Here is a 14,046-nt window from a genome sequence, read left to right on the forward strand (position 1 = left end):
CAAGGCCAAGGAAAATAGTCCTTCTAGAACACTATAGAATAAGGTACAACACTCTTATGGAAAAGAATCCGAAATATCTAAGAAATTCACAAATACATTTGCCTAATGATCCATTCATTTCACTTCCAGCAATATAGCCTGATAATGGGTCCACACGAGTGAGTTCATCATATAATTCCTTATCTGTAATAGTAAAATATCAGAATGGCCTGAGTGGATACATTCTAAAATGAAACTAGAACATAAATATAAATGCTTAAAGCAATCTCCCTTCTCTATTAAAAAAAAGGAGATTAGTGAACACTGGAGGGATTTCAGAAACTAATAAAATTATAATTTCATTAAATGAGGAAACAGGCATGATGGAAGTAAGACTACTCTACATAGACCCTTCTGGTATAATTTTGACTTTTAAAACATGTAGCTATTTTTCACATTCCAAAAAATGTGAAAGAGAGAAAGAAGGAGAAAACTCTAAAATTGAAAAAAAAAAAAGATACTAATGCAAATAAATGTAAAATTCTGTTAATTTGGTAAGTAAGGCAACCAGAGATCAGAATTATTTCAAGTCTTTTTGAAGAGGATACTTACGCTCAGAGTCAAATAGACTGGAACAAAATAAATGCAAAGACATTTGAACCCTCATTCAACAGGTTTAACTGCTAATAGTAATGTTTACATCCACTTTCGATATTATTTTCATGAACATGGAAAAATAAGAATATTTAAGTAAAGAGAAAAGACAGAAAATGTATTAAAAAGGTTGTTTTAACCCCGTTTTTAAACTTGAATCGTAAAACCTAATAGGAACTGAGGATTTTCAAATTTCCTTTTTATTTCAAAAGTCTAAAAACAAAAAGACCCTAGAAGTAAAGACATTTCAACACTATTGAATACTCCCGTCTAGCACCAAAAGCACAATTCTTGTGTTCTACACACTATTCCTCAATTAAAAAATCAGACCTTCTTGGCAAGACATATGATTAGGGGTGTTGAGCAGGCGAAGTGCCCCATGAGCCTGGAACATGGTGTTGTGCTAAAAAGAAGAGAAATACTTGAAGACTAATTAGGACACAACAAAAGCATTCAGGAGCCAGCTTCAAGAGTTACCCACTTGCCAAATGTGGGATAGTTTGAGCTTCAAATACAATAATGAGCATAATTGATTGTGAAAAATTGAATAAGTAAAAAATCATCAAGCTATGATGATACACATCTCATTTTTAAAAAAGAAGCAAAAACCTCTTTAAAGTCATCGTGGAAGGTCACTACATATCAAGTCTCTGCTCCAAAAATTGGAAATTAAACAGCCAAAATAGAGATGTACCATATCTTTTTAAGTGAAAGTTTAGTTTACACAGAGTTGGTAAATTAACATTCATCTTTACATAAGAAGACAATTAATAAATGCAGAAAAATGATAAAATTGATCTTAAAAATAACTACTTTTCAGCCAATAATGAAATAATTGATTATAGGCAAGAATCAAAAATAAATTACACAACCATTATGTGAAAGGTTTTGGAGAAATAGGGTATACACAAATGTTAACATTAATAGCAAAGATTACTTGCCAATTGTGACAATGTTCCTTTAAATGTGAGAAAATTGGCTGTCATCAGTGATTTAGATTTATATGAATTGGCTCCACTGGCGACAGCCCGGGCTCTCATTCTAAAATTGTCATTTGATTTGATGCAATACAAAGTAACGAGGTATCACCTTAAGATATTTTTACCTTAATTATTTATATCTTTATTTTAATCTTAAAGTTTTCATGTTTTTGTAGAAACTAAAAGTGTTTAAAGTCAAACGATTTTAACTAATTATGCTGTTTGAAATGTATGAACATAAAAATCATATTTCAGACTCCTGAGGTTGAATAAATTCCAAAAGCCTTTATACCAGCAAAATCATGAAAAAGTCATTAGATCTGAAGATCATTACTAAAGAGGTCTTGAGAGTTCTCCACATGCATTATCTCACTTTTTATATATCTTTATTTTAAAACAACATATGCTTGTGGTTCAAAGGTGAGAAACACTAAAAATAGAAAAATTGGAGAATACAGCTAAGTATAAAGAGTTAAACATCAACTCTTACCCCTACTATCTCTAAATTTAACTCTAGTTATTGCAAATATCTTATTGTACTTCCTGCCAATCTTTGTTCTATAAACATTTATTGAATGGTCAAAGCATAGTATGTGTATGTGTGTGTGTTTATACTTGATATTGGGGGCTTTTTTAAATCATATTTCAAGTCAAGGTTATGCTAGCTGTGCAGTCAATTACATTATGATTCCTTTTTATGATTTGTTTGAATAATGATGTGTGTTAGATAGACATCTTGTGAAAGATCATGCATTTCATCACTTTTTGGTATATTTATCAATTTTGGTTATTTATCTATTGATAAATAAGAAAAAGTAAGTAATAACTACTTAAATCTTATTACTAACATAGATATAATATAATTTGGTTTTTACGTGTTTGTGAAGAAGTGATATTATTTTGAAGATGAAGATAGCCCTTTTTTTCCATTTCCTCTGAAATAGAGAGTCTCAGAAAGCCTCAGAAGTTGCGGAGAAGCTTTGAGAAAGTTGGGAGAAGGATGGATGGAAGCAGGCACTGAAGTGATTGCACCTAGTTTCTAGCCATAGGTATTGATGAACAGGACACAGAGCATTTTGGTTAGCCAAGTTTTAATGAGGTCCTTTTAGAAGTGATTCATTGGTGTCTAACATTGTCTACACAATATTTAACACAAATTCTGATGTATGAGTAAAAATGAGTTAAACAATACTTCAAGAAATAAACTAAGAAGAAGAGGATTAATAACAACAAATTTCGAATAAATGTATATATGTGAATTCTATGACTGCGGTTTAACCATGATTCTATCCACAGGTGGGATACAACAGTTTCCCTTCTCGACAGGTTGCTCGAAATGTTTCGGGCACTGTCTTTTTATGATATCCAGGTATACACATAAATTCAGTAGTCTCCCCTGTTTTAGAATAAATTTTTTTCTGATATTTCCATCGTAATTGTATTTTATGTTCTTCCATGATTTCTTCTGATATTACACATGCATCTGAAGGCAGCAAAAAAAAAAAAACATAAAACATTAAGGAGAACACAAATATTGTCCACAAAATTTCAGACTCAAGTAGAGTCTTTTACACTGGTTCAGGACTTCATTCTTAAAAAGTTTTCTAAAACAACTCATTGAAAATCCATCATGTAGATTTAAATCATTTTAAACAATTAATGATGTAGAAGCAAGGTGTGATGTCTAACGTGTGATAACCTAAGTTTATAATCAGATTCATAATTTCAATTATCACATGAAAATCTTTCATTAAAGAATATATTGTTACAGTTGTTGCTTCAACAAGAATTTTACAAACCTTATTTCCTCACACGTTGATATTTGGTAGCAAGCATTCAATAGAATGTTTGCTTGTTAATCCATGAAAATTCTGTTATAAACAGCACGTCATACTCATTACACAGATTTTCCCAAGATTCATGAGACTATTAAAATATTTACCTAAGCATTTTGGTGGTTTTGACCACTCTCCATTCCTGCATGTCATAATCCTGTTTCCCTGAAGTACATAGAGGGACTGGCATTGGTACTCAACTGTTGATCCTGGAGAATATGCTGGTAATGGGAATGTGGTAATGTCTCCATTGTCAATCGGTGGAGGGGAACCACATTTTCTTTTAGACACTATAAAAATATGATTTCATTTATTGAAAAACCAAAGAAAAACACAGATCAAAATAAAGCAAATAAAAATATATTACAATATGTAATATCAAGACTTGTGATTTCTGATGACAGAAATGATTTGTTGAAGAAATTTGAATCACTTAACCTGAGTCACGTTTTTAAGCCCTTCCTTTCACCCCACAAGAAAGCCTTATAAACTATTAACAAATTTGTCTTTTTTGCAATACTCCAGTATTAAAAAATGTTTTTATTAGTAAATATATGCTAGACAGGGGGATAGATAAGATAAACAAAGAAATATTCCTGTTCTTTACACAACACACTACGGTGCCTATTGGATCTCTAGTCATTTTTTATTGATTTTCATTTTGATTAAAAAAGAAACATCAACTCCTCTAATAAAATTCAAGCAGAAATTTATGTGAAATTTCTAATTTATGTGAAATTCACAATGTGAAAGAGAATTACTGGCTTCCTGTTCTGGACAAGATGAAGTAGAAATATTTCTGTTTATTCCTTCTGCTAAGAATAGCTAAAAATCTTATAAAAACCACCATAAGAGATTGTAAGAGATGTAGAGAGGAACTTGATCTGATTAGGGACCTTGGGATTCGGGGACTTACACTGCAATGAGGTTTTTTGGTTTTCATTTTTCTTTCCACGTATCCTAAACTGGAGACTGAAGGAGAGTGTAACGCATAAATAATATAAAGTTCAGGCAAAAAAAAAAAAAAAACTGAAAACATTTCCACAAAGAGCCTTGTCTCTTTAGCCAAAAGAAGCCCATGAAAAGAGCAGCCTAGCAAGACACAACTATTTTTTACAATAGTCCACTTACTCTAGAAAAGCACTATAGAAGAAACCTGAGACCAACCCACTCCCCACCTTGATCAACAGAGACCATGTGAGGAAACTGTACTTCCACCCACACTCTGAGGGAACAAGACACCTCTCCCCTTTTCTGTGGTGTCAGTGGAGGCCAAGTGGGAAGCCTGAACTAGCACACTGCATGACAGTAGTGGAGGTCTGATAAATAAAAGATTTCAATAAAATTCAGAGTCTCAAAACATCATACTCAAAATGTCCATAATACAACTGAAAATCACTCATCTTACTACTGACGGGGAAAATCTCAAAAGAGAAAAGACAATCAACAGAAGACAACACTAAGATGATACAGATGTTGGAATTATTTTACAGTGGTTTTAAAACTCCAATGGGAATTATAGAGCTTAAGAAGATAACAGAATACAATAACTACACTGGATGGGATGAATAATAGATTGCAGATGATAGAAGGATAAATAAACTTGTAGACAAAACAATACAAATTACTCACTTTGAATATAGACTGAAAACAAAAAAAATGGACAGGGTTTCAGGGACCTATGGGAAGACGGCAAGAGACTGGAGACCCAGAAAGAGAAAAGGAAGGGGTTGGAGATGAGAAAAAAATTCAAAAAATAATGGCTGAAAATATCCAAATTAGGCATAAGGCATAAACCCACATACTAAAAAGGCGAGTGAATGCCAAACAGGATAATCTCAAGAAATTAATGCCAAGACACGTAATAATAAAACAACTGAAAACTAAAGAAAAATCTCAAAAGAAGCTACATAGAAATTATACAAAACTATAGGGGGAAAAGGATTCTAATGTCAGTGTGTTTCTCATCTGTGACCATGGAGCCAGAGAGAATTGACAACATTTTTTAAGTGCAGGAAGGAAAGAACTGTCAACTCCAATTCTACATCCAGTGACATTATTCTTTAGGAATAAAGGGAGAAATAAAGAAGTTCACACACATAGGAAAATGGAGAAGATTTGTCTCCAGCAGATCTATGCTTGAAGAATTACTAAAGGAATTCTTCAAATAGAAAGGAAAAGATAGGATTTCTGGGAAGATGGCAGTGTAGAAAAACTCCGAACTCACCTCTTCCCACGGATTCAACAAATTTACAACTATTCTTGGAACAATTACCCAGAGAGAGAACTGAAAACTGAATGTAAAGAAGCCCCATGACAAGAGCGAGGTGGAAGAGGCAGAAATTCCTTCCAGGACTGGAAAAAGTCATATTTTAGCCACGGCACTTCATGGTCAGGAGCAATCTTAAGGTACAAAGTGTTCCCTGGAGGAATGGGGGATCTGAGCAGGAGCGCATTGCCACAATAAGCACCTTTTGGACTCAGCACAGCCAAGATAAGTGTCATAATATCTGACTTTGCTGGATACTAACTACAATGGGGAATACCCACAGAAAAGCTATCAGATGTAGGGAAATAAAAGCCCACTCTTAAACGGCCCCCACACAAATTCACCTGTTTTGAAAAGTAACATAAAATCACCCAAAAGAGATGTGCACAGTCCTTTGGTGAAAAGAGACTCACTTGATAGGCTTGTGTGCATCTCAGCAAGGGGTGAGACCTCCCCAGGGTGAGACCACCTCTCCAGGACCTAAGACATCGGCAGCAGCCATTGTTGTCACCTAGTACTGGTGCACTGACACAGATGCTGGCAGATGCCATTGGAGTTCTTCCCCTGGCCTGTTAGCCCAGGGTCTGCCACAGCCACTAGAGCACCAGTTTAATCCAGCTCAGCTAGGACAGGCAGCCCACCCTAGGGACTGGTCCCACCCAAGAGCAAGCCCTCAGAAAACTTGTGAGCCCACACAGGCAGGATGTGTAGGACCTCTGCAGTGGGATGAGTGTGTCTGCTTCAGTGGGACAGGGAATGCACAAAGGGCAGGACTTCATTGATAGGTTGTGTGATAGATAGATCTGTGGGTGGTAGGGCTTGTCAGCTGTAGCAGACTTGTTCTTCTCAAACAGCCACATAGGGGATTGGCACCAACTTACAATGCCTGAAAAAACTGTGTGCTACCATGCCTAGAACCAGTCTCACTCAGCTGCACTCCCGAAAGAGCTGACAACAGCTTTGCAGGCCAGAGACCTACAGCTGTTGTAGGCCACTGAGCCTAGCAACCTGCCACACTGGGAACCTACTCACTTAACAGAAAAACTGCAGCAGAAATGTGTTATTAGACTGCAGCCAACTGTCCTGGGGCTCCCCATGCCCAAGAAAGTGACTAAAGGGACCATGGCCGCAGCATGCAGCTGAGAATTACAACCAGCAAGCCAGGGTGACAGTCTAGCCTCCCTGTGTACCTGCAGCAAGAGAACCCTACCACAACAGAAGGACACATGTAGCCCACACGGGGGACATTCCTGGAATATTTGGAACTGGTGACAACAGGGAAGCACACTGATGGGCCTGGTAAGACATCTCTTACATAAGGCCACCTCTCCAAGACTGGGAGACATAGTTGATTGACCAAATGCATAGATATAAGCACAAAGAAAGAGGCAAAATGAGGAGACAAAGGAATATGTTCCAAAATAAGAGAACAGGGTAAATCCTCAGAAAAAGAACTAAATGAAACAGAGATAATCTACCTGATAAAGAGTACAAACTAAAATAGTCATAAGGATGCTCACTGATCTTGGGAGAAGAATGGATGAATTCAATGATAACTTCAACAAAGAATTGGAAAATATAAAAAAGAACCAATCAGAATTGAATAATACAATAAGGGAAATGAAAACTTCACTAGACAGACTCAACAGCAGAGTAGATGATACAGAAGAATGGATCAGAGAGCTGAACAAAAGATTAGAGGAAATCACCTAAGCTGAACAAATATAAGAAAGCAGAATAAAAAAGAATGAGGACAGTCTAGTGGGCCTCTGGGACAACATCAAGGGCACTAACATCCATATTATAGGTGTCCCACAAGGAGAAGTGAGATACAAAGGGGCAGAGAATCAATTTGAAGAAATAATATCTGAAAACTTTCCTAACCTAAGCATCCAAGTACAGGAATCACAGAGAGCACCAAACAAGATAAGTCTAAAGAGGCCCACACCAAGATACATTGTAATTAAAATTTAAAGAATTAAAAATAAAAAGAGAATCCTGAAATCTGCAAGAGAAAGTCAACAAGTTGCACACAAAGGAAACCCCATAAGGCTATCAGCTGACTTCTCAGGAGAATCTTACAGGGTAGAAGGGAGTAACATGATATATATAAAGTACTGAAAGGAAAAAACCTACAGCCAAGAATACTCGACCAGGCAATGTTATCATTTGGAATGGAAGGAGTTTTCTAAACAAGCAGAACTAAAGGAGCTTATTACCAATAAACTAGCCTTACAATAAATGCAAAAAGAACATAAGTGGAAAAGAAAAGACCACAAATAGGAATAAGAAAATTATCACACACACAAAAAAAACAATTAAATCACTGGTAAAGGCAAAAATACAGTAAAGGTAGCAGATCAACCACGTAGGAGGCCAATATGAAGGTCAAAAGACAAAAGTACAAAAAGTTATCTATTACCATGATAAGAAGGTAATGAATATACATGCACAAAAAAGAGGATAAATATGATATCAAAAACATAAAATGTTAGAGGAGGGGAGTAAAAGTGTAGAGCTTTTAGCAAGAGTTCAATCATAAGAGATCACTAACTTAACATAGATTGCTATATACTAGGTTATTATATATGAACCTCATGGTAATCACGTACCAGAAACCTATAATAAATACACAAAATATTAAGAGAAAAGAACTCAAACATAATACTAAAGAAAGACATCAAACCACAAGGGAAGAGAGCAAAAGAAGAAAGGAACAGAAAAGGACCACTAAAATACCCAGAAAAAAGGTAACAAAATGGTAATAAATACATACTTATCAATAGCTACTTTAAATGTCAATAGAGTAAATGCTCTAATCAAAAGACATAGGGTGACTAATCGGATGCAAAAACAAGACCCATATACATGCTGAATACAGGAGACACATTTCAGACATACACAAACTGAAAATGAAGGGGTGGAGAAATGCAAATGGCAATGAAAAACAGCTGGGGCAGCAATACTGGTATCAGAAGAAGTAGACTTTAAAACAAAACTGTAACAAGAGACAAAGAAGGGCACTACATAATGATAAACTGAACAATCCAACAAGAGGATATAACACTTGTAAACATTGGTGCACCCAACATAGGAGCACCTAAATATATAAAGCAATTATTAACAGACATAAAAGGAGAAACAGACAGCAACACAATAATAGTAGGGGAGTTTCACACTCTACTTACACCAGTGGATAAATCATTCAAACAGAAGATCAAAAGAAACATTGGCCTTAAGTGACACATTAGACCACTTAGACTTAGTAGGTATATACAGAACTTTCCATCCAAAAACTGCAGGATACACATTATTTTCAAATGCACATGGAACATTCTCCAGGATAGACCACACTGATGGCAACAAAACAAGTATCAATCAATTTAAGAAGATTGAAATAATACCTGGTATCTTTTCTGACAGCAATGGTATGAAACTAGAAATCAACTAGAGGAAGAAAATCAGAAATCCATAAATATGTGGAGATTACACAAAATACTACTGAAAAACCATTGGGTCAATGAAGAAATCAATGGAGAAATCAAAAAATATCTGGAGACAAGTGAAAATGAAAATAAGACACTCCAAAATTTATGACATACAGCAACAGCAGTTCTAAGAGGGAAGTTCATAGCAATACAGGCCTATCTTAACAAACAATAAAAATCCCAAACAATCTAACAGTGTACCTAAAGGAATTGGAATAAGAAGAACAAGCAAAGCCCAAAATCAGTAGAAGGAAGGAAATAAAGAAAATCAGAGCAGAAATAAAGAGTATAAAAAAAATAGAAAAAATTAATGAAACCAAGAGCTTGTTCTTTGAAAAGATAAACAAAACTGACAGATATGGCGCCACTCGTCAAGCCATGCTGAGGTGGCGTCCCACATGCCAGAACTAGAAGTACTCACAACTAAAATGCACAACTATGTACTAGGGGGCTTTGGAGAGAAGAAGGAAAATTGTTTAAAATAAATAAAATAAAATCTTAAAAAAAAGATGTAGTTAAAAATAACTGTAGGTAAAATGGGTACAGAAGGAAAGCATCTCAACATAATAAAGGCTATATATGACAAACCCAGAGCCAATATCATACTCAATAGAGAAAATCTGAAAGCTATGCTTCCCAAGAACAGGAACTAGACAAAGATGCCCAATTTCACCACTCTTATTTAACATAGTATTGGAAGTCCTAGGCAGAGCAATCAGGCAAGAAAAAGAGATAAAAGGGATCCAAATTGGAAGGAAGAAGTGAAACTGTCACTATTTGCAGATGGCATGATTTTATATAGAGAAAACCCTAAAGAATTCACCGAAAAACTTTTAGAAATAATAAAAGAATACACTAAAGTTGCAGGATACAAAATCAACATAGAAAAATCAGTTTTGTTTCTATACACTAACAATGAAGTAGTGGAAAGAGAAATAGAAATACAATCCCATTTACAATTGCAAAAGTAATAAAATACCTAGGAATAAATTTAACCAAAGAGGTGAAAGACGTGCATACTGAAAAATAAAACATCATCGAAAGAAATTGAAAAAGATGTAAAGAAATGGAAAGATATTCCATGCACTTAGACTAGAAGAGTAAAACACTTAAAATATCCATACTTCCTAAAGCAATCTACAGATTCAATGCAATCCATATCAAAGTTCCAATGACATTTTTCACAGAAATAGAACAAAGAATCCTAAAATTTATGTGAAACAGCAAAGGACTCTGAATAGCCAAAGGAATCTTGAGAAAAAAGAACAAAGTTAGAAGTATCATACTCCCTGATTTCAAAATATACTACAAAGCCATAGTAATCAAAACAGCATGGCACTAGCACCAAAACAGACACACGGATCGATGGAACAGAATTAATAGCCCAGGAATAAACCCATACATCTATGGACAACTAATTCTTGACAAGGGAGCCAAGAACATACAATGGAGAAAGGAAAATCTCTTCAATAAATGGTGCTGGGAAAACTGGACAGTCACATGCAAAAGAATGAAAACAGATCATTATCTTATACCATACACAAAAATCAACTCAAAATGGATTAAAGACTTGAATGTGAGACCTGAAACCATAAAACTTCTAGAAGAAAACATAGGCAGTACACTCTTTGACATCTGTCTTAGGAGCATATTTTCAAATACTGTGTCTGACCAGGCAAGGGAAATCAAAGAAAAAGATAAACAAAGGGGACTACATCAAACCAAAAAGCTTCTTCACAGCAAAGGAAGCCATCAACAAAACTGAAAGATGACCTAACAACTAGGAGAAGAGATTTGCAAACCATATAACATATCTGATAAGGGGCTAACATCCAAAATATGTAAAGAACTCATACATCTCAACAACAACAAAAAGCTAACAATCCAATTAAAAAACGGACAAAAGATCTGAACAGACATTTTGCCAAAGAAGATATACAGATGGCCAACAGACACATGAAAAGATGTTCGATGTCACTAATTATTAGGGCAATGCAAATCAAAACTACAATAAGATATCACCTCACACCTGTCAGAAAGACTATAACTAACAAGACAGGAAATAACAAGTGTTGGAGAGGATGTGGAGAAAAGGGAACCTTCACACACTGCTGCTGGGAATGCAAATGAGTGCAGCCATCATGGAAAATAGTATAGAGAGTCCTCAAAAACTTAAAAATAGAACTACCATGAGATCCAGATATTCCATGCTGGAGTATTTATCCAAAGAACATGAAAGCCTGAATGCACAAAGATATCTGCATCCCTGTGTTCACCGTGGCATTATTCACAATAGCCAAGACTGGGAAGCAACTTAGGTGCCCATCGAGGGATGAATGGATAAAGAAGATGTGGTATATATACACAGTGGAATACTACTCAGCCATAAAAAAGATGAAATCTTTCCATTTGTGACAACATGGATGGACCTTGAGGGTATTATGCTAAACAGAATAAGTCAGAGGGAGAAAATCAGATACCATATGATCTCACTCATAAGTAGAAGATAAAAACAACAACAAACAAACAGATAGAGACAGAGATTGGATTGGTGGTTCCCAGAGGGGAAGAGGGGAGAGAGGAGGAGGAGGGAAGGGGTGATTCTCACATGTTTACGGTGACGGATGGTAACTAGTCTTTTGGTTTTGAACATGATGTAATATATACAGAAATCAAAATATAATGATGTACTCCTGAAATTTTTTTAATAAAAGAAAGGAAATGATAACAGGAGGACTGAGACTTGACAAAGAAAGAAAAAACAAAAGAATTGATAAAAAATAAGGGTAAATATAATTTCTGTTTAAAATGTGGGGAGAGTAAATGGACCCTAAATGAAAGTAAATTTTCCACATTTCACTTGAAGTGGTAAAATGTCAATACCATTAGAGTGTGATAAGCCAGATATGTATATCTTCGTACCTAGAGCAACCCCTAATAAAACTGTACAAAGAGACATACTCAAGAATTATATATATCTCTCTCTATATATAAAATTATTTTAAAATTTCAAAAAAATCTAAGCAAGAAAAGGAGACAGGAATGAGACACAGGAAAAGCACACAAAACAAAGAATGAAATGGCTGACACAGCCCCTAACATAGCAATAGTTACTTTAATTGTAAGCGGTCTAAATATACTAGAAAAAGACTGAATATGGCAGGGCGGACACACAAACAGGACTCAACTATATGCTGTCTACAGAAACTCATTTCAAACATGAAAACATAGGAAGGCTCAAAGTGAAAGACTGGAAAAATATATACCAGGTAAAACTTAACTTAAAAAACTATAAATGGCTAGTATAATATCTCCTTTGTTGGCTTCACTTATTTCCTGAACTCTAAATACTGGAGTGTCCCATGACCCAGTTCTCAGATGCTTTTTTTCTATATACACTAATTCCATGGATGAGCTCAGCTAATAACACACCCTTAAATATAATTCATAAGCTAAAAAAGCCCAAATTAAATCACATTCTATGTCCTCCCCCACTATCTATTCCATGTCTCAAAGTAGAATTTCAAAGCGCTGTCAAATGTACTTAAGGTATCTTTAAGAATTTATTCCTCAGGAAATAACTGTGTCTTAATGCTTACGATAGGAAATTATCCATGATACAAACTGTCCTAATCTGATCAAATCTTTCATAAATACATATACACAACGTATTACTTATTCAGTCCACAAAAAGAATTAGATTTAAGCCCCATCATTTTATTTACACTTAAAAAATTTATTCCGTAAAAACTACTTCATTCTGTATTTAATATCAACATATTTTGTCCCTAATATATACTCTCAAATTTGAGGGGAAATAAGATACTCTACCTTTGCACTGAGGTGGATCTGTCCAGGTTCCATTCAAACATATCACTTCTGTTTCCCCAAACAGATCAAAAGGTTTGATGCATTCATAATGTACTCTCTCCCCAGATGGATACCTAGACATCTCATTTGGTATAACAGCATTTTCCACTTTGGGTGGTTTCTTACAGGAAACATCTGAAGAGAAAGAAAAAAAGTATCCCCAAGGTAATGATCATTTTTGAATGGCAAATCAACAAATGAGATTCCAAATATATCTCAAGGAAGATTTAAAATCAATCGTTAATCTGTCATAAAAGACTGCTATTTTTAATAAACTTAAATGTGAGATTGAGGAAAGGGGGATAAAGTACTGTTTCGTAAGATTTAAGCTACTATACCTTAAACTCTCTCCCATCCTTTATTAGACTGTTGGTAGACATTTATGTGTGTGTGTGTGTGCGCGTGTGTGTGTGTAGGTCATTGAAAATGTAAGTTTTCCTAGACATTTCCCTTTGATAAATAATAAAATAAATATTATAAATTACATAAATTAAAAAAAGAATTTATAAACCACAAAAAATAATAAAGAGATTACTTGACAGTGTAATTTGGTTTGCAATCATCCTGTTTGTGAATTGTAATTTTAGGCTCCTAGAAAAGTAATTGCAAGTAGCCACTTCCTTAGAGAATAAGTCAAGAATGAACACACCTTGAAGAATACCATAGTGGAAGGAAGATGATGATTAATCTAAGTATTCAAATAGGAAGTGTAAAAACATAACAGAAATTAAATGTATAATTTATAAAAACACTCTCTAATGATTGGGATGGGGCAAATGCTAAAGGACTCTACAAGCAATGTGTAATTCATCAGTGAGATTCATTCAGGTGGATATAAAGTATAGTAGACTGTAACTATGATTCCTAACCCAAAGTGTGCATGGAATCCCTTGGGAATTGTTAAAACAGTTTCAGGATTGCACCCTCAGAGTTTGTGATTCAACAGGTCTGACTGATCCTGTGTATTTGCA

General features: G+C 34.9%; 1 protein-coding gene across 3 annotated transcripts in view; it reads right to left on the bottom strand.

Moving 5' to 3' along the window:
* Positions 1 to 2,693: 2,693 nt before the first annotated feature.
* Positions 2,694 to 14,046, bottom strand: part of LOC124248097 (complement factor H-like) — a 61,076-nt gene continuing 49,723 nt past the window's right edge. For all 3 annotated transcript variants that reach the window (XM_046677912.1, XM_046677911.1, XM_046677913.1), the window contains 3 exons: positions 13,037 to 13,210; positions 3,556 to 3,738; positions 2,694 to 3,096 (listed from right to left, as the gene is read on the bottom strand). In XM_046677912.1, coding sequence (XP_046533868.1) covers positions 2,900 to 3,096; positions 3,556 to 3,738; positions 13,037 to 13,210 — 554 coding nt within the window. In that variant the 3' untranslated portion in view covers positions 2,694 to 2,899. The remainder of the gene's footprint in view (positions 3,097 to 3,555; positions 3,739 to 13,036; positions 13,211 to 14,046) is intronic.

Source organism: Equus quagga, chromosome 12, assembly GCF_021613505.1.
Source record: "Equus quagga isolate Etosha38 chromosome 12, UCLA_HA_Equagga_1.0, whole genome shotgun sequence".
NCBI lineage: Eukaryota > Metazoa > Chordata > Mammalia > Perissodactyla > Equidae > Equus > Equus quagga.